Below are 22,847 nucleotides of genomic sequence, written 5' to 3' on the forward strand. Positions count from 1 at the left end.
AACCATATACAGGATTGTGTCACGTCCCCATTTTTTTCTTCTTCATAGTACAACCAGGTTGGATTTCCAGGACAAGGGATGACCAGGTCAGTGGAGCAGGTTTATGTCATCAGGGATCCCAATGGAGTTTTGAGGAGTTTTTATGGGATTTGATGGCATCCTCTTGGCATATTCCATCATCAGCACAATTTGCCTTTCGTTCGGTTGCATTTCGACAACTTTCAAAAATCAGCAATATTATTGGGCATAACTTAATTAATTGCTCAAGGTGGCATTTCGAGGAGATTAATCGATGGAACACCTCAGTGTAATAACTCGTCGGAGCCAGAACAAGAAGATCTACATGATGGGACTTTTGGATGGGAGTTTCAATGACCTGGTGAAACATGGTAGCCAATTTACCCTTTTCCCGCATTAAAAAAAAATATTTTAATTAAAATAAAAGAGGGAAAAGAGCTCCATGATTAAAATAATAATAAAATAGAAGATTCTAGAGGGGTCCATCAGATCTATAAAAGAGGAGGAGAAGGCCATTGGAGGACATCTTGGATTGACTATCGTTTCTTCTATGAGAGGTTGAGAACCCGATTCTCTACTATATTAGTAGCCCCGGGACGGATGAATTTTCAATGTTCTTGGAGAACCTATTGATAATTTGAGTCCTGTAGATGCTTGCATAGCTCAATTTGATTAGCTTATCAACTTCATTCCTTCGTATGCCCTTTACGGGTGTTTGGGGCATTGATTCATCGAGATTGAACTGAAAGTACGTATTCGTGGCATCAAATGTGCAGTTGAGGGGCCAATCGAAACCTGTCGGGTGATTCAGTGAGAGTGGGCGAGCACCCATCTCTTACCTTGGTGGATCCATTCAGGGTTCACAGCTCGCAATGTATTGTTTTTCAGTTTGTTTTGGAAGGCCCATTATGGAATTATTGCAGATCTATTGAGGCCAACTATCTCAACTATTTTTCCAGCATGTAAAACCCCATTTCTTATATTATAATAAAGCTCGGATTGTTTCTACTTATCGTATTATCAACTTGCATGCATTTTATATGTTATATTTTACATGACAATCTTTTGTTTATGAGTAGAAATTTTATGTGAAGGGAATGTTCCAAATTTATTTCATTTGGGACATTACAGATTGGCAGGTGGTTTCATCATGGGCTAGGCAACTAACTAGGGACCAAGCCCACTAGAGGATCATATCGCCCCTTGTAGGGGATGCGTTGAGCCATGGATTTCCACCATGTGAAAAAGCATTATCTCATGCCATGGGCAACCTTAGCACCTTCAACAACTTGTTTATTTCCCCACATTATACGCAAGATGATGCATTTCGACCAGTAGTGCCCCCAGCCGCCTTGGCATTGTATATAGGGTTTGGCAACTAATCTAAGGCCTAGAGGAGGTTTGTCTCATCCATGACACATGGTACAGAAAAAACCATCTTTCGTGCCCTCATTTGGAGCAGTCTATAGGCTTTTTTACACTAGGAGACCCATGAGACCACTACTTGAGCCCCAGAGCCACTTCAGAGCACCCCATGATGTTTTGCTTAAAGATCAAGGGGCCACACCCTTGACCATCATTCATGGAGCCCTCTTCTTAATCATGGAACCTTGAGGACTTGATTAGACCTTCCAACGACCCTCCTACACCATTGTTTCCCTCTTATGGCTTCATTTTGGATGGCTTATTCTACACTTTATGAGCTATTTGCTGGACTTGTCACCAAAGTCATATTATTTTTCACATTAAATATTTTTAGGGGCATCTTAGGCTAATTCGAATTAGAAGAGGCTCATATAAATAAAGCTAAGCTCATTTGTGTCAAACATCATCATCACACTTGGAGATCTCTCTTGAGAATTTTGCACTTTTCTTTAGATGTCTACTAGAGCTCTTTTGATGCATTTCAATATATTTGGAAGTTGAAGTCTTATTATCTCTTGGAGCCACTATCTTGATCTTGGATTGGATATATATCTTGTTATTTTGTAAGTGAATTTGTTGAAGATTTTTCCATGTAATAATGTTTGTTGTGTGGGAATTTTACAACCAGCTAGCTCTTCTTGTGCCCTAATTAGTGAAAATCATTGAGAAAAAATTTAGATTGCAAAATTGTGCATGTTACTCATTGAATAACAAGTATATGAATGTTCCTACTGGATTTAAACCTGATTTTCTTCCATAAAAGTCCATAGATCTTAGGTGGGTAATTGTTGAAAAGTAGGTGCTAAGGCATCACTTTTTAGCCTCCTTGAAGATAAATTCTGCCAAATTTTAAATCACATAAACTCCATAGCCCAAGGACTAGGCACTGATCCAAGAAATTTGTTGATCACCCTCTCCTTTCCCTTTCTTTTTCTCTTCTCAAAATTTTGGCCCCCTTTTCCTAGAAGACTAGCTAGGGCACCCTGCAAAATCCTTTGGAGGGCATATTTTTCAAATCTGTCTAGATAGGGATCTGTATTGATGTTTTCTCTAGAGGATCTCAAATTTTGAAGCAATTATCATAGTGGAATCTCAAGATATTTGATGCCCTAGCAGTTGCCCTAAAAAGGTAACCTAAGTAGTCCTTCGTTGACAAGGTGGCTTTCTTGAGGGTAGTATGAGCCTAGTATTCATTTGAATAAATCATAAGAACCCCTTTCCTTTGTCTTACCTTGACCTAGAAAGTGCTTTGGAGGAATTTCCTCCCATGATTATCCTAAAAACCCTAGGTCTAGTGTAAGCCCTAACTAGGTTTCTCAAGAATAGTAAAAGCCTACTTGAAGGTATATAATCATCTTTCAAAGCTTCTTGAGAGGTCCTATATTATATTGAGGGTCTTGACCATAGATATACTCATCATTATTGAACATTCCTAAACCCTAGGTCTTGACTCTCCTCTTAGGTATTTCTTGGAGAGCTTTTAGCTTCTCTTGAAGCATTGAGCCCTAATTGAGCCTCTCATTGAATGGGCCTTAGAAATAAGTTCATACCTTGTCATTGATCCTATCATTTTGGGTGATTTCCTTCATACCGGGACTCCTCCCATCGATGAAAGTCCATAAAGAGCAAGGAACATTGACTGAGGTGATAGTGGGTCTTTGTCCCATTGTTGTCATTCAGCCTAGTAGTTGTCCTTTAGGTACCCCTCCTAGGTCCCTTGCTAGATTGTGTGGCAATAGTACTCATTCAACTACTCACCATGATCCGATGGGCACATCACCTCATGATACTCTGACTAGTTCAAGGTTGTCATCACACATTGTCAAACACTAGCGAAACCCATGTCCCAAATCCAAAACACATCTCCTACCTATGATGTGAAGTGTTTCATTTCTCTCAACATAATAATGTAAATTTCAATAAGACATTTTTTAACCTATAAAAAATCATAGACAATGAAAATAATCTACCATACATTTTTCAATCAACAATACTCTTGCCAACAAATTTCTATGACAAATCTACTGTTCAAAGGCATTCCACTCAATATCTCCTAAGCTCTAACCTCAAAACTTATTAAAGAATTTCCTAAGTTTACCCAATAGTTGCAACTGTCATTTGGAAAGTTTAATTAATCAACCGTCCAATCCATCCCTATCAAAAGTTTTCAAAGGAGAACATAAATTTCTTTAGAATTTTCCTAATGACCCATACCCTCACTAGAATACAATATCAAGAACCCTGTTAACAAAGGAACAATTTTGACTCTACATTTCTTGGCAGATACTATGAATTTGGCCTTATGGGCCACTTCAGTCATTTGGAACCCTATCTATTGTAATCAAGTTGTATTAAAAGGTGTCCCATACCCCCATAAGAATGTCCTAATCTAAATGCATTTCAATGACCATCCCTATTTTGGTAGCTAAACATTAAACTCTGAAACTTGTTATTTAATGTTAAAAAACAAACCACTAAAGAATGATATTATAACTACCTAATCAAGTTTCTTATTTGGAGGCATTCAAAACAAGCATATATCAACTGTTCAAACTCCTTGCCTATATAAATTTTTGGCAACTTCCAATACACATGCACTCTCAAATTTCAGAAACAACTCAATTTTAAAATCACTTGAAGACTACAGAAGATTCAAAAAGCTTTCATAATGTTAACGTGGGAAAACACAAGATGGACAAACCGTTTTTGTTGCCCAATTTAGATCCTCTATAAGGTCTTCTAATGTAAAATAATAAGAAATATCAATAATGAAGCAATATAAAGTTTATAAAAAGACAACAAACATCAACAAACTCAAAGCACGAAGAACAAGTATTACCACTATCATATAAGAAAATGAAATTCTAATGAAAAGAAATATGTAACCTGCTTAAGAGAAAGCTCCTCTTGAAAATGTGCAATAAGATCTTCAAGAACACTATATTCCAATGGCATTAATCTTTCAAAACAAGCCCGACCAGTCTGCACTAAAACCCTGAAAGAAGCTTTGTACCATAAGTAGTCTAATCACATTGTTAACAACAAAATTTAAGAACAGTGGACTAAGACAATAATTCTAGATGAGCTCCCAACAAACCTGCATAACTTATCATCATTGCATGAATTATATATCATAACTTGCCTATGATTGGATCGATAACAATCCAGCATAGATTATCATCAAAAACGTTTAATGTGACTATAAAGCATGTCCAAATAACATCATTAGGTTTTCAAAAACACAGCTATCTTTGTTATTTTACTAGATAGAAATGAATCAACTGAAAGATGAAAAAATAAGGAAAACATTCACTTTTTATAAAATCTCTCTGACAAAATACCTCTTTCCTTCTACCATTACACCATATATGGCCAAACTCCTGAGAGTACATAAAAAAGAGAATACAAAATCGTGGAAAATAAGGAAATTGAACATTTAATATGACCGGTTGGTCTATGAGAAATTCTTCAAAAAGTTATTGAAATCAGCAAAATAAAAATTGTGCAGAATTTGGAATATGCTTTTATTTCTCGAGATTTGGTGTATAATCCCACTACAATTTGTAAAATATACACGCATCATTGGCCAAGATATTGGTTTTGTTTCAAAAATATTCCCATACTATATCATTCCTGAATTTATGTAATCTTCTACCAAGTTTCCTGGATGGAGGGATGCTGAAACCGGGAGACACACAGGGGGGACAGGTGGGGCACTCCTAAATTTTAGGGAAATAGTAAATGATTCAATGAAATAGAAATAGTAAAATATTGTATGCATTGATTTAAATTCATCATTCATTATTCTAAAATCTGATTAGTGCTAAGCAAAGTGGTAGATTAAAGTCTGATGACTGGAATAGAAAATTGAAATTACTCAAACTCAAAAATAGCAAAAAGTGACAGAGTCAAGAAGTTGGTCTAATGTCAGCAGTATCTAGAATCAAGATTCAAAAGTTAAAAACTAAAAATGAACAATGGACAATGAATCAATGTTATGAGAACCAGACCGGTGATTGAACCTATTGGCCCCAAAACTGGGAACTAAATTCGGCCCTTGCCATAGCCCTAGTGGCTTGCCTTAAAGAGCTTAGGAAGGTAGAAAAAGGAGAAGATAAACGCGTTGGTAAATTTTGACCACTATTAGTTTTCCTTTAAAACCCACCAACTAATATATGATTTTATAAGTATGTAACCAGAAACAACTAAATTGTTGTTTTGATAACTTAAAGTACAAATACTCTAAGTTTTCTAGCTATAGCATGCACAGCGGAAATAAATAAAGCTGAAGACAAACACATGCAACACATTACACACCAAATATACGCAGGAAACCCCAACTCCGGGGAAAACCTACATACTATGTGTGTTTCTTTTATTATCTTCAGCAAGAGTTATCTTCAGAAAAAAATTATAGCAAGGGAACAATTCCCTTTTACAACAGAAGAATCCAATGAACAGCTCTAAGAAACTTTGAATCAGCACCTGCGCACTTGTGTTGTTGTACGGTCGCATAGTATGGCCTCTTTGCGCACATATACAAACTGTACAAACGCACAGTACGCGCGTCCACTACACACTGTACAGACACGTTAAAGCTAGGCGACTTAGAGGTTGTTCAGAGCTCTCTTTCTCCCCCTCTTGGTCATTAATCTTCTGTTGATTGTTGAAACCCTAGTTTTTCTCTTGTTGAGCTAACACACACTGCCTATGCCAAATCAAACTGCCACTTCTGCTCCCTATTTCCCCTGATAATTTGACCTGGGCCCCACCATCACTCTAAATGGATGAGATTAAATCTTGATGAAGTGTTGAGATTAAATCATATGCTAACTTAGGGATTTTGATTTTTCCTATGTCAAATTTTAGAAAACAGTTAAATAAATTAATATTTGCAAAGTGGCATCTTGTGGATCCCTCTGCTAGCTTTTGCAAGTTAGCACCTAGGCAAGCAGAACCCTTGGTTCTCTACTCCAATCAACACTCCCTCTTAGAGAGAAAGGTGCTATGCACTACACCCAACCTGTCACTGAGGTAATCAAATCTTCTCCTTGCAAAGCCTCGATCAAAATATTTGTTGTTTGCTTCTCTGTTGGTATATACCGGAGTCTAATTGTACCTCTTGAACAATGTCCCTGATGTGATGATAGTGTATCCCAATGTGTTTTGAGAGATCGTGAAACAATAGATTTTCAAAGAGTTTGATACATCTCTAATTGTTACAGACTACAATGGATCAAGGTGGGCTCTAGCTCCTATCCAAACAAGCCCATGAGAAGCTTCCTTAACCAGATGGCTTTGAATGCTACCAAACTGGCAGCCATGTACTTGGCCTCTACTGCGCTCAATACAATAGATCTTTTCTTTTGGTTGAACCATGAAACAACAATTGATCCAACAATGAATATGCAACCCAATGTGCTCTTCCTGTCTGTGGAACTCCCTACCCAATCTGCATCAGTGAAACCCTCAAGCCTCACCCCATCAACCTATCTATATCACAATCCATACTCTATTGTCCCCTTAAGATACCTCAATATGTGCTTGGCAGCAACCCAACGTACTCTAGTTGGCTCAACCATGAACTGGCTCAAACAATTAATGCAAAACACATATTTGGCCACGTGTTCACCAAGTACATTAGTGACCTAATCAATTGTCGATAAAGTGCGGGGTCTACTCACTCTGATCTTGACGTGTCCACCTTCCTCCAATTTGTGACTAGAGGCATGGTCATGGGCCTCCAATCCTGCATGTGGAAAATCCTCAAAATCTTCACAATGTAATTGCCTTGTCCCAAGAAGATCTCCCCATCTCCCTGCCAAACCTCCAATCCAAGGAAATAATGCATCAACCCCATATCCTTCATCTCAAACTTGCTTGCAAGATCTCTCTTACACTCCTAGATGAAGTTATCTATGCCTGTCAAAATTAGATCGTCCACATACAACACTAGAATGAGCAACTCACCTCCAACAACAATGTGGTAGAGGTTGGGATCCGCTCCACTCTTAGTGAAGCCCAATCCTTGAAGGTAACTGTCAACGAGAATACCATGCCCATGGATCCTGTTTCCCATAGAAGGCTCCCTTGAGTCTGTATACATGAGTCCCCCTGTCACAGGTCTCAAACCCTTCTGCTTGCTCAATATAAATCTCCTCCTCAACGACCCCATTGAGCAAGGTTGCTTTAACGTCCATCTGGTGGGTCTTCCACCCCATCTAGGCAGCAATGGCTATAATGGTCCTCACAAATGAATATCTAGCCATAGGGGCAAATATCTCATCATAGTCGATGCTCTCTACTTGCGAGAAACCCTTGGCCACAAATCTTGCTTTGTATTTCTCAATGCTCCCATCAGCCTCATGCTTGATCTTGTAGACCTAGCAAGAGCCCACCATGGATTTTCCCTTGGGTCTCGGTACCACTTCCTATACATCATTTTTCATGATGGAGGCATACTTCTCCACCGTGGCTTCTCTCCACACCTGCTAAGAGTTCATTTCTGGTAGCATCGGATGTGCTCTAAGTCTCAAATTTTGCAGAGGCTTAGACACATGCATTCTCCAATACCCAGAAATCGTTTTGGTAAATTCCACCTAGAAACAATTTTATTAGAATAATTAATTTAAGTATAGGGGGTTTACGCAGTGCATTATATTAGATATCATTTTTGGGATTCAACTGCGTTAAGTAAGTCATTCACGTATGACCATTTCCATGAGAGGTAGTCGTAAGTGACTAATTTCTCATGATTTGAATAGTTCACTTAGCACTCATTGCATCGGGTGATGCTCACAGGGGTGAAGAAGTGGGATTGAAACTGGTGAAATAAATCACATAGCGTCAATCATCACTTCCGGGGCTTGCACCCGGTAACCAGGACTTCCCGGGAGGTCACCCATCCCAGATCTCCTCTGGCTCAAGCGTGCTTAACTGTGGAGTTTTTCCCCACAATCAAGCCCACTTAGCTTGCTACCCCATTTGCAAAACCTTAGCAAGTATTGTGCCTCAGGAACCATTCAAGTAGAGATCCCTTCACTCTTTTTGAATTTAAGTATAGGGGGTTTACGCAGTGCATTATATTAGATATCATTTTTGGGATTCAACTGCGTTAAGTAAGTCATTCACGTATGACCATTTCCATGAGAGGTAGTCGTAAGTGACTAATTTCTCATGATTTGAATAGTTCACTTAGCACTCATTGCATCGGATGATGCTCACAGGGGTGAAGAAGTGGGATTGAAACTGGTGAAATAAATCACATAGCGTCAATCATCACTTCCGGGGCTTGCACCCGGTAACCAGGATTTCCTGGGAGGTCACCCATCCCAGATCTCCTTTGGCTCAAGCGCGCTTAACTGTGGAGTTTTTCCCCACAATCAAGCCCACTTAGCTTGCTACCCCATTTGCAAAACCTTAGCAAGTATTGTGCCTCATGAACCATTCAAGTAGAGATCCCTTCACTCTTTTTGAATTTAAGTATAGGGGGTTTACGCAGTGCATTATATTAGATATCATTTTTGGGATTCAACTGCGTTAAGTAAGTCATTCACGTATGACCATTTCCATGAGAGGTAGTCGTAAGTGACTAATTTCTCATGATTTGAATAGTTCACTTAGCACTCATTGCATCGGGTGATGCTCACAGTTGAATCCCAAAAATGATATCTAATAATTAATTAATTTTAATGGGACCCTAAGTCTAAACTTAGGAGATTAAAATAATTAATGGGTACTAATCTAAACTGTGGGTGAAACTTCTGGAAGAAGGCAAAGATCAAGTCAATATCATCCTAGCCATTGATTAGAATCTAATCTGGGTTGTTGATTGATCAACGAGAGGATTATAAGAAGAGACTTGATGGGCACTTGGAGAATACACCAAAGGCAGATACTCAGTTACCCAAGTAAGATCGATTTTCTCACTGGTCGAAGTTCGGCAAGAGAAAATCAAATCAGAGGGAGAGTTGCAGGTGAGAAAGGGAGAGAGGGCATCAGCATCATTCAAGAGTGCAAGACAGCAAGATGCAAAGCAGGAACAGGTTGATGCAGAAAGAGGCAACGCAGAGGCAGGTTGACGCAGGGACTGCGTGGGCAGCTAGACGTTAGGCCAGTGTGGGAAAATTGACACAGAGGGATGCAAAAGGATTCAAAGGAAAGAGGGGTACTTCACTTGGATCATAAATTTGTCAGGAAGCGTTTGTAAATTTTCTCACTCCTGTTTTGTTGGTTGTAATTTGTACATGAGATTTTGTTGAAGAATAATAAAGAAACCCTCATCTGTTGCACCGGTTTTCCCATGTTCGGTTTTTTCAAGGATGATTTTCCAAAAATAATTGTCATTGTGATTATATTTGTACCAGTATTTTTCCTTGCATTTACTTACAGCAATATTTTAAATGTGAAGGCTGCAGTAGAATATATTTCGATATTTGTCGTAAGAACACTGTGAATAACTTATTTCTGAGATAATAAGTAGAAGAAATAATATTAATAATTGCAGTAAGATTTCTATTTAGAAATTTCCACATGGCATCAAAGCTGAGGTAAAGAAGAAGAAATAAGTTGGAAGACCCAGCGTTGAAGGAAGGAAGGAATTTGAAATTCCTGCAGGGACAGTTATTCAAAATTCCAAGGGGTTTGCACAGTTCAAGCCAAGAGGATTAGATTTCGTGGTAAAACTCTCTCTGAGTGAGTAGACAGAGGGGTAAGTCTTCCTAATCAAAATCTGTCAGCGGAGGAAGGAACAGTGCAGCAGAAGATTCAACGAGAGGGGTTATCCCAGGTGAGATGCATTTTTTCCTGCAGCAGTTGCTGGGGCAGGATAGCATCAGAAATTGGCAGAAGATGGATACTCAAAGTGTCTAAGAATTATCTACCAGATTAGAATAAGAATTTGCATGCTTAGCAAATTCAGTGTCAGCAGATGTTTGATACTTTGATAGCGGGGCTTTAGCTCATATGACAGGAGTACAAGAACATTTCTCGAGCTATCAAGAAGAACAAATGGACTTCCAAATTACTATGGGAAACAGAACGAAATGTACTTCAGTAGGGAGAGGCACCATAGCATTTCAGGCGGAAGTAAGGACCAGCGTCCAAGCCACCAATGTTCTGCATGTGCCAGGATTAGGAATGAACTTGATTTCCATGTCCCAATTACAAGACAAGGGATACAACGTATACTTCATAGGAAATAAAGTATACGTCAAGCATCCAAGCTGGGAGAAGAAAAGGAAAAATGAGATTTGAAGCAACAAATTGTATAGGTTGCAGTTTGAGTCACCAATGGCACTAATAAGCAACAATTATAATGGTGAGAAGGAACGAAATGAATTATGGCACAGGAAAATGGGACACTTACACCACGCCACTGAGGATGCTCAGAGACACTGTTATAGGAGTACCAACCCTTAGTAGTGAGCATCATGACTTATGTTGAGGATGCGTGCTAGGTAAGTATGCTAAAGCAGCTTTTTCTAGAAGTAACAATAGAGCAAAATGTGTATTGGGATTGATACACTCAAATATCTGTGGTCCAATGTCCACAAGAGCTCTTAATGATGGCAAATACTCGTCACTTTTATTAATGATCACTCTAGAAAAACCTGGATCTATTTCTTAAAGACCAAGGATGAGGTCTTTGATGGGTTTAGAGTGTTTAAGGCTCTCGTTGAAAATATGACAAGGAAAAAGATAAAGGCATTGCGATAAGATAATGGTGGAGAATATACGAACAAAGACTTCACGGATTTTTATGCAAAGGAGGGCATCAAAAGAGAGTGGACAACTCCATATAATCCGGAACAGAATGGAGTAGCTAAATGGAAAAATAGAACTATTGTTGGGGCAACCAAAGCTATGTTGTATGATCAGGATATACCTAAGTATTTATGGGCAAAAGCTTGCAACACAACAATATATATCTAGAATAGAACTCCCCATAGAGCATTGGTGAAGAAAACGCCCGAAGGGGTCTTCACAGGGAAGAAGCTGGAAGTCAGTCATCTCAGGATATTCGAAAGCGTGGCATATTGTCACATTCCAAACAAGAAGCATGGTAAACTAGATCAGACTGCAGAAAAGGGGTATCTCATATGATACAACGAGACCTCAAAAGCATACTGAATCTACATTCCTAGCAGCAGGAAGATTGTAGTGAGAAGGGATGCAAAATTCATGGAGGATAGAGCTTTGAGGAAATCTTGTGAGATGCCAACAGAAGATCAGTGAAGAGATGTTCCACTAGTAAAAGCTTGCAACACAACAATATATATCTAGAATAGAACTCCCCATAGAGCATTGGTGAAGAAAACGCCGAAGGGGTCTTCACAGGGAAGAAGCCGGAAATCAGTCATCTCAGGATATTCGGAAGCGTGGCATATTGTCACATTCCAAACAAGAAGCATGGTAAACTAGATCAGACTGCAGAAAAGGAGTATCTCGTAGGATACAACGAGACCTCAAAAGCATACAGAATCTACATTCCTAGCAGCAGGAAGATTGTAGTGAGAAGGGATGCAAAATTCATGGAGGATAGAACTTTGAGGAAATCTTGTGAGATGCCAACAGAAGATCAGTCAAGAGATGTTCCAACAGTCCAGGAGCAGTAGGGGCACCAAGTTGGACAGACACTTGGATCGAGTACAGTGACCAGTACCAGTATCTCCTTAGGAGGAGGAATTCTAGATAGTTCTCAGTAGATGAAACAACAGGATCAGGAGGAGTTGGTTGAGCCTCCCACCACTAGTGGTAGAACTAGCAGAGAAGTATGGTAGACACTAAGGGACACAGAGGAGTTTGTTGGAGCTACTAGAACTGACAAAAGGCAACCTAGACAACCTGAAAGATACCAGGCATTGGTAGCTCAGGTTGGAGAACCAACTAGCTTTCATGAAGTTGTTCAACACCATGTATGGGTGGATGCCATGGTAGAGGAGTACAACTCCATCATGACGAATGATGTCTGGGAAATAGTACCTAGACCAGAAGAGAGATGAGTTGTAGGATCAAGATGGATCTACAAGATCAAGTATGCTGCAGATGGGAGTATAGAAAAGTACAAGGCTAGGTTCATGGCAAAGGGGTACGTTGAGAAAGAAGGAATAGACTATGAAGAGACCTTCGCCCCAATTGCCCGTTACACCTTTACCAGACCTGTTATATCCCTAGAAGCTCAAATGGGATGGGAGATTCACCAGATGGATGTCATGACAACATTCTTGAATGGGGTGATAGACGAGGAGGTGTATATAGAACAACCCGAAGGCTTCGAAACTCATGAGAAGAGAACTCATGTTTGCAAATTAAAGAAAACCTTGTATGGGCTCAAGCAGGCACCCAGAGCATGGTATGGTCGGATTGATAGTTACTTACAGTTGTTGAACCTCAAAATTACCCTCTCCTTGACATTTTTCTCACCTTTTTCTCTCATTTTCTCATAAGACTACAGACCCAATCAATGATAAATGCTAGGTTTTGTCTTAGGAAAAGCATTAAAATGATAACCATATTATATTTTCATGTTCTTGCTATTTTAATAGATTTTTGCAAATTAGCTACAGAACACAGCCTATTCTGCAGCTAACTGTGGATTCCATAGCTACTCTCATGGTTTGGCAGGTTACAGGTGTCAAATGAAGAACTGGGCCACATGGGCATTTCCAGAATCATCTTCACATGGATTCTATCCTATTCACTCAGTCTAGATCGACAGAAAAGTAAGCCTAAGGTCATGGTCAAAGATGAAGTCAAAATACGTTATCTAGAAGCAGTAGGACTCTTGATTTTCTCTTTCATAGCTAATCAAGAGTCTAACAGTTCTGTTGAAGATTTAATTCGAATTAGCCACCTGTAGCTGATCTAAAGTTTAAACATTCCTATTACAATTCAAATTAAACCACCTGTAGCAAGTTTTTCTCATAAACAGTGATGTTAGATTTAATTCGAATTAGCCACATGTAGCAAGTTTTTTCTCATAACAATTATGTTATTTTCCTATAAATCTCGGTTGCATGGAACCGAGAAGTAGTTCCAAGTTAGAGGGAATTACGCTCAGGCTTTTTGTTGATACTCTGTATTCAGACTTCGTTTTGTTCATAATACAAACTTCGTTTTGTCAATGATGGTGTAAAGTGCATCCTTAACTAGCTAGCATTCCATCCACATCAGTTGCAGAGGGCCCCTGCACTGAAGGAGGTTTTTCATTTGTTGTTTTCAGTTTAGTTTATATTACTCTGTTTTCAACAACTTTGTTTTTTAATTTAGAATGATATTTCATTTCAGTTTTTAACCAATAGTGTAAGGATAAAACCACAATTGTGCAGCCTTGTTCTTCTAAGATATTTCATGGAGAAAAATTACTTTGTTTCCAAACTAAATGAAGATTGAAGTAATAAGAATACGCAGTTGCTTAGCTTTCTTACTATTTTCTCATTCATTCTCTTAGAACAGAATTGTCAATTAACTGTATTAATGGATGTTTTCAAAAACCATTTCAAGATGATGATGATCCTAAACTAAATGGTTAATTGTCTAATTCATACAGTGATTGAATTTACTCAGTGCATTATTAGTTTTAAATGCTTTTACTTTTTTGCTTTTAGATCCTTACTTGCATCACTGATATTCCAAAAAATCATTTCAAGGAGATTGATTTAATCATATTCCAAAATTGAATGGTTGAATGTTTAATGAATGCAATTATTGAGTTACCTTCTGCATCAATATCACTCTTGGTTTTAAGAATTAGATCCATGGATTAGGACTAATGATAAGATAGGATAGATACTCTATTTTCTTATTAGGATCTCACTAATCAACAGTTCTTGGTCCAATTTTAGGAAATTAGATTAACTTAGGAATCTTTCCTTTCCTTTAAAATTCATTAGATTCATTTAAATTTTCTCATAGGTTGTACATTCTTAGACATCAAAGAACAGAAACCCCCAAAACAAACATAAAATACAAAACAACGAAGTGAGAGAAAGGTTAACTAAGCACATATAGTGCATAGCACTTCATCAGTTTACAAACCTCGGTTGGTAATTTAGGCAAGCAATTTAGGACACTAAATTGACTAAACAGCAGCAGTTGGGATTTGTCAAAAGTGATGTTGATCCCAATCTCTACTATTTGATGGTAGAGAATGAGCCACTTATTCTAGGATTATATGTGGATGATTTGTTTTTGACAGGATCATCCAGGCTCATACAGGATTGTAAGAAGAATCTTGAAGCTGAATTCGACATGAAGGATATTGGGTTGATACATTATCTTCTGGGATTGGATGTTGGGCAAAAAAATGGGGAGATCTTCCTTGGGCAAAGAAGATATGCTACAGAGATTCTGAATAGATTCAGAATGCAGAACTGTCGACCCATGGCTACTCCCATGATCACCAACCAGAAGAAAATAGATGCATCATGAGACAAAGAAGTGGACCCCACCTTGTACAGACAGCTCATTAGGTCGCTTATGTATCTGGTCAACACTAGGCCAAACATTTGCTTTGTTGTAAACACTCTTCGTCAATTCATGGTAGAACCAAAAAAGGTGCATTGGGCGGCAGCTAGACACATTCTTAGATATGTGTGTGAAAGAGTCGAATATGGGTTGAAATACTCCCGAGGGGAGGATGTTAGATTGAATGGGTTCACAGATGCAAATTGGGCAGGTAGTTCAGTAGATAGAAAAAGTACCTCGAGAAACTGCTTCAGTGTCGGATCAAGGATGATATGTTGGTGCAGCAGGAAGCAGAAGTCGGTAGTTTTGAGCTCAGCAGAAGTAGAATATATGGTAGCCAGCACAGCTATGTGCGAAGCTATATGGCTTAGAAGCGACCAGGGTGTACTGTGATAATCAGAGTTGTATCAAACTCTCTGAGAATCCAGTATTTCATGATCGGTCAAAACACATTGATATCAGATGTCACTTTATCAGAGACTATGTTTAGCGTGGGGCAGTACAGCTGCAGTATGTCCCCACATGAGATCAAGTAGTAGACATACTCACAAAGGATCTAGGAAGAGCTAAGTTCATTCAGTTCAGAGAGAAGATGGGTATGCTAGAAAATCTGTTGCAGTAGCAGAAACAAATGACTTCTCATTTACAGTGACAAAGGGAGTTGCAGTACGGATGCAGTGTTGACAGTGACAGGGTCAACAACAGTACACATGCAGCATTTGCGCAGTGGTTGGTGGAAAACATGTCAGACATCAGCAGTGCAGAGTGAGATGTTACAGAACAGGGTGATGCTTCAGCAGGTTGCATTACTAAAGCACATTCTGTAATATCCCGTTCAGAGATATTCCCCAAAACCCCAATAAACTCCAACCAAATACGCACAAATGATATAATAACCGAGAAGCTCAAAATGATAAAAATAATAGTGGTGCAGCATATAATAATGTAAACATGAACTATAAGCAAAGACTCAAGAAATGCAGAGAGAATTGCTAAGCCATTTTATTATATTGAGTAATAGAATGAGTACAAGAGGTGATCAAAAAGATGGCACCTCGACATGCACCAGGCAAGTGAAGAAATACACTTAGAATAGCAAAGGAATGGCCTCTCTCTGAACTGCGTGGATGATGCTAAGAAACTGTCGTGTTGTTGCTACTACTGGAAATCAAATGAGGATTTGGGGCTATTACTTAGAAAATGCTGAAACTCTGGAATCAGCCTCTACTCATAAAACCCAGAAAACCCAGAAAGCTTTTCTGAAATGGCCGACCCCCGAAAGTCGCCCCCTTAGGGAATCACACAATCCCTCAAGGCTCTGCGCTACCACTGAGGAGAATCCTCCAAAATACTGCCTGAAACTCTGCCAAACTCCTCCAATATGCAAGAGTTGATCTCTTGCTCAATCTCCCAGCTCAACTCCTCCACAAACCCCCAATCCGAAACTGCCCCCAGAAGAACTGCGTCCCTCTCTCTCAAGACTGCGTAGTCCTCCAATGCTCAGCTCCACCTCAATGCCAAAGATCAAGACTATTGCAAAAAGACTGCTGAAACTACCTTACCCGAGTAGGCACTCGAAGTCCCCCGGGGCTAAGGGTGAGATCTCCGAACGGAGACACTCAATCCACTAAATAGTGCTGCAGACAAGCTAAACAGCCAGCGTGCTCCAAGTCGAAGTGACTAGCTCAAATGCTCATAACTGAATGCCAAAATGAGGAGGCTCCTCTCTCCTTTATAGCATTGGCCTCTCTTAATCCCAAGGCTCACCTCCTCCAACGTAATCTCCTCTTGCCACGTGTTCCTTTTCCCATCTGCGCAGTCCCTCCAAGTGTCTACATGGGCCCCATCTCTACGTGGTCCTTTGGCCCCCTTGGCTCCCCTTTAAGTCACAACGTTGTGCTACTAGGAAGTGACTTTTATTCTAAAAGTGAGTTATGTCCCCTTTTCCTCACCTTTTTATTTACAAATAACTATAGAAAACAAAATTGAGCAAAATTGAATATTCCAATTAGCCATGGCTAATTAGGAATATTATAGTCTCCCCCAGCAAAATGTTGGTTGTCCTCACGCAACTGAAGTGATGGATGCTACAAAATTTTCTCACTCTCCCAAATGACATCCTCATCCGGCAAATTCTTCCACCTCACCAAGAATTCTCGAATTGTCCTGTTTCGTAGCTGCCTCTCCCTAGTATCGATAATAGCCTCTAGCTGCGACACCAAATGCCCCTCATCATCCGTGGATAGTAGCTCATCTGTCACTGTCACATGCTACCCCAATGCCTTCTTCAGGCATGATACATGAAAGACGTTATGAATCTTGCTGCCTTGGGGCAGCTCCAACTCATACGCAACCTGTCCAATCCTGCATACCACCATGTATGGCCCATAAAAGCGGGGCTTGAGCTTCTCAGCCCCCTTCTGCTTCAATGACGACTGTCAGTATGGCTATAATCATAAGTATACCAAGTCCCCTACCTCAAACTATCTCTCAACCCGACCCCTGTCAGCATACAGCTTTTGCTGGTTCTGTGTTGTAGCCATATTATCCTTGAGAGCTTCGAGAATATCCTGACTCTCTTGGATCAAAATCTTGGCTCTTGGAGCCTTGCTAGCACCAAACAAAACGTCAGCAAAAGATAAGGGCTAATATCCATACAAAGCATAAAATAGTGACATACCAATGGACATGTGATGTGTAGTGTTGTAGCAGCACTCCGCCAGATGCAGCCATTTCAGCCATGCTCGCTGCTACCCACTAACATAGTTACGCAAGTAGCCCTCTAGCCACTTGTTAACTATCCCTGTCTGCCCGTCCGTTAGTGGGTGATAACTAGTACACGGTGTCAACTCTGTCCCCACCAACTGGAAAAGCTCCTACCAAAATCCGCCCATGAAGCGGCTGTCCCTGTCACTGGGGATGGTCTTAGGAAGACCATGTAACCTGAAAATCTCTCTGAAGAATAATTCAGCCACCTACGCTGCTATGTAGTGTGCAGATATGGCGAAAAAGTGTGAGTACTTTATCAGCCAATCAACGACGACAAAGATGCAATCCTTGCCCTGTACCATGGGCAACCCTGTGATGAAGTCCATCGAAATACACTCCCAGTTCCCCTCCAGAATAGGAATAGGCTGCAATAGTCCTGTTGGATGGTTCATCTCCCCCTTGTTCCTCTAGCAAACATCACACTCTCGGACATGCTGGAGTACGTCCTCCTTGAGGCCCTTCCATGAGAACCTCTCTCTAATGGCCCTGTAGGTTTTGGTAAACCCCTTATGACCTGCCAATGGTGAATCATGTGACGCCTAAAGTATCTTCTTCTTGAGCTGAGATCCCTCAGTCAAGAAGATCTGGTCCCTGTAGTAGATGATCTCATCAACCACCCTGTACCTGTCATCCACCACCTGCCCATCCAGAACCTCACATGAAAATCTATCCTTGGAGTACTCTACTAGGAGTCAAGCCCTCTAGTCTGCGTCCAAGATCATAAGAGACAACGTGACTAGTCTACGTGAAAGGGCATCTGCTACCATGTTGTTCTTACCCTTGACATACTCAATGTCAAAGTCATACGCTTAGATCTTACTGATCCACTTCTGCTGCTTCTGCTCCAAAAAGAACTTGAGGTTGTTGTGATCAATCCTCACCCTGAACCTGTTACCCACCAAATACTGTCGGTACTTGGCCAATGCATGCATGATGGCCAGCATCTCCTTGTCGTATATAGAATACAACTTCTCGTGCGAAAGGAGCTTCCGGCTCTCAAAGGCTATAGGGTAACCTCCCTGCATCAACACTACGCCGATCCCCTCTCCCGACGCATCACACTCCAAAACAAATGGCTGTGTAAAATCCGGCAATGCAAGCATTGGGCAGCTGCTCATAACCTCCTTGAGCCAGTCAAAGGCTCGCTGCGCTATATCCGACCAACTGAATGCCGCCTTTCTCGTCAAATCTGTCAAGGGTGCAACAAGCTGTGAGAAACCCTTGACGAACTTCCGTTAGTAAGTGCAAATTCCAATGAATCTTCGAAGTTCTATCACGTTTCTCGGCTCCAGCCAATCTCTGATGGCCCTGATCTTCTCCTCGTGGACCCTCACCCCGTCCACCCCTATGATGTGTCCCAAGTATAACATCTTCGTCAACCCAAACTCACACTTGGAGAGCTTGGCATAGAACTGCTGCTCCTCCAAGATGCGCAACACTGTCTCAATGTGTTAGAGATGCTCCTCCCAAGTCTTGCTGTAAATGAGGATATCATCAAAGAACACCAACACAAACTTCCTTAAGTGACTGCGGAAGATGTGATTCATGCAAGACTGGAATGTAGCTGGGGCGTTGGTTAGCCCGAAGGGCATCACCAAAAACTCAAAGTGCCCATGGTGACAGCTGAAGGCGGTCTTGGGAATGTCCTGTTCCCTCACACGAATCTGATGGTACCCAGATCTCAAATCAATCTTCGAGAAGAACCGTGCTCCTCTCAACTCATCCATCAACTCATCGATCCTGGGTATGGGTTACCTGTTCTTCAGTGTCTTCTTGTTCAGGGCCCTGTAGTCAATGCACATCCTCAATCACCAACACCACGGAAGAAGCAAAAGGACTCGTGCTCGGCAGAATGTGCCCAAGAGCCAGCAACTCCTGAAGGGCCCGCTCAATCTCATCTCGATAGGCCTTGGGATGCCTATAGAGGGTAGTAATCACTGTCTATATGTCCTACTCAAGCTCAATGGTGTGCTCAAACCCCCGGTCCGATGGCTGTCCTGGCGAAATCTCCCCAAATACTGTGGCATACCGGTCAAGGATGGACTGTATCCCCGGGTGCACTGTCTTCCCTGTAGTCCCTGCCTCTGATGCACACAGCTCCACTGCCCACTCTATGTCTCCCTTTTGGAAGATTGCCTCCATCCGATGAGCCGAAACAGTCTGAGGCGGATATGTATGCTGTCCCTGTATCTTCTCATGCCTCCTTGTCTTCTCATCATCCCACTCCATCTCTAGGGCCTTCCAATTTGTAGTGACCTTCCCTAGAGTGATAATCCACTGAACACCCAGTATTATGTTGGTGTCCGGAATATTGACCACGAAGAAGTGGTCAGTCAGTGTGTAGGTGCCCATCGTTACTGATAACTCTGGAACATAACGAGCACACGCCATGGTCTGATCGCCTGGGACCAAAACTGAGAATCCATCGAAGCTCTCTGTCTGTATACCTCTCCGCTCAACCATCTGTGCATCGATGAAGTTGTGGGTGGCCCCACTATCAACCAAAACTGATACTCGTTGGCCATGTACTGTCCCCTATACAGCAGCGTCAAATACTTGGGAACTCCTCGCAATGTTGTAAGGGCTCCTTCGGTAGGTGCAAAAGCTGCACCACCTGCTGCTGGTGGTGGAGGTGGCAAGGGACCCTGCACAGCATGACTATCTCCTGCCTCCATGTCATCCTCCTCATCCTCCTCCCCACTACTCTCGAAGAAGACCTCAATAAAATGTGCTTTGCCAGCGGCACATCTATGTCCTGGTGCCCACGGCTCCTGGTAGGGAAAGCACAAGTGCTTCTTCTTCAACTCCCTCCTGGCATCGTCATCAATTTGTGCTTGTCCTGGATTCCCCTTTGGAGGCGGAATCCTCACATCCTTCCCCTTAGGCTGGAAAGCCTGTCTCTGGGGGTAAGGTGTCCGGGTCCTGGGTAAGGCATCCTGTAAGTCCCGGGTCCTGCTAATAGCATCCTGGAGTGTGGCTAGTCTAGTGGATCTCACTAGACCCCAAAGTGGCTCTACTAACCCCTCAACAAACATGTAGATCCTCCGTGTCGTGGATAGATCTGGTACCATCACTGAAATCCTCAGGAAGTCTGCAATGTAGGTCTCTGGGCTCCCCGTCTGTTTGAGCCTCGTCAGCTCAACAAAGTGTTGTTCCGGATCCCTCCGGTCAAACCTCTCCATCAATCTCCTGGTGAACTCGGCATATGTCGTCACTGAGGAGTGTCCGAGTGTAACCATCCCATGGAACCACCAATCCTGGGCCTCACCATCCAAATGTAATGTTGCCACCTTGATGGCCTCTGCCTTCGACATCTGGTTAAGCTGGAAATAGATGTCCAGCTTCTCCACCCAAGACCTTGCCGAACTGTTTGATGAACCATCAAACGTAGGCAAGTGGAACCTACTAGCTGTGCGGTGGGTGTCTCCATCGTGATAATGCCGATGTCCTCTATGATGGTCGCGGGGTCTACTATCCCACTGGAGCTGAACAAAGTCTCTGAATGAGAGAGCATCCCTGAACTCCTGCCCATAGGCCTGGTACTCTGCAAAATAATCGCCCATATGACCGGGCTCTGCCTCCTGCCGGGCTCTGGCCCCCGTGTCTACTCCTAGGAAAGTGGGCATGGTAGAGCATGTAGAGGCATGTGAGGCCATCTACGGAGTAATATCATGCTGAGCGGCACCCTGCTCTGGAAAATGGTGGGATGTGCCCGATCCCTCACCAACGTGGAAAACCCGTGGGTTCTCACGTTGTCTAGCCTCCACTACCGTGAATCTCTGCCCCATCACCTCGATCTGCCTTGACAAATCCTGCATTGATTTGAGGAGCATGTCCGCAAATGTCTTCCCATCCTCATCTGCCATCGGATCCTCCTACTCTGCGTCCACCCTCGACTCCTCCTGTTTTGCATCCACCACAGGCTCCTCCTGTTCTGCGTCCACCACCGAAACACAATCTCCCTCTCCGTAGGTGTTCTCCAACCTACGCCCAGTGTCTCTGTATCTCCTACCTTTGTAACAGATGTAGGGTTTTTCCCCTGGTGTCATAGATTGCTAGCTCCACAGGCTAAGCCAGATCTATGCTCTGATACCATTGTAATATCCCGTTTCAGAGATATTCGCCAAAACCCCAGTAAACTCCAACCAAATACGCACAAATGATATAATAACCGGGAAGCTCAAAATGATAAAAATAACAATGGTGCAGCATATAATAATGTAAACATGAAATATAAGTAGAGACTCGAGAAATGCAGAGAGAAATGCTAAGCCATTTTATTATACTGAGCAATGGAATGAGTACAGGAGGTGATCAGAAAGATGGCACCTCGACTTGCACCAGGCAGGTGAAGAAATACACTCAGAATAGCAAAGGAATGGCCTCTCTCTGAACTGTGTGGATGCTACTGGGAAACTGCCGTGTTGTTGCTACTACTGGAAATCAAATGAGGATTTGAGGCTATTCCCCTCCTCAGAAAATGCTGAAACTCTGGAATCAGCTACTCTACCCAGAAAAACCCTGAAAGTTTTTCTGAAATGGCCGACCCTCAAAATTCACCCCCTTGGAGAATCACGCAATCCCTCAAGGCTCTGCGCTGCCACTGAGTATAATCCTCCAAAATACTGCCTGAAACTCTGCCAAACCCCTCCAATATGCAAGAGTTGATCTCTTGCTCAATCTCCCAGCTCAACTCCTCCACAAACCCCCAATCCGGAACTGCCCCCAGAAGAACTGCGTCCCTCTCTCTCAAGATTGCGCAGTCCTCCAATGCTCAGCTCCACCTCAATGCCAAAGATCAAGACTACTGCAAAAACACTGTTGAAACTACCTTACCCGAGTAGGCACTCGAAGTCCCCCGGGGCTAAGGGTGAGATCTCCGAACGGAGACACTCAGTGCACTAAACAGTGCTGCAGACAGGCTAAACAGCCAACGTGCTCCAAGTCGAAGTGACTAGCTCAAATGCTCATAACTGAATGCCAAAATGATGAGGCTCCTCTCTCCTTTATAGCATTGGCTTCTCTTAATCCCAAGGCTCACCTCCTCCAACGTAATCTCCTCTTGCCATGTGTTCCTTTTCCCATCTGCGCAATCCCTCCAAGTGTCTGCATGGGCCCCATCTCTACGTGATCCTTTGGCCCCCTTGGCTCCCCTTTAAGTTACAACG

At 41.9% G+C, this 22,847-nt stretch overlaps 1 protein-coding gene across 1 annotated transcript in view; it reads right to left on the reverse strand.

Annotated features, from left to right (window-relative positions):
* LOC149178671 (uncharacterized) overlaps positions 1-22,847 on the reverse strand; it is a 396,993-nt gene that overhangs the window by 245,148 nt on the left and 128,998 nt on the right. The window contains exon 6 of the mRNA XM_089422194.1: positions 4,330-4,438. Within this exon, the coding sequence (XP_089278320.1) occupies positions 4,330-4,438 (109 nt within the window). The remainder of the gene's footprint in view (positions 1-4,329; positions 4,439-22,847) is intronic.

This window comes from Pinus tabuliformis, chromosome 4_1, assembly GCF_031772625.1.
Source record: "Pinus tabuliformis cultivar Carrire ecotype Pingquan chromosome 4_1, CPIR1, whole genome shotgun sequence".
NCBI classification, from domain to species: Eukaryota; Viridiplantae; Streptophyta; class Pinopsida; order Pinales; family Pinaceae; genus Pinus; species Pinus tabuliformis.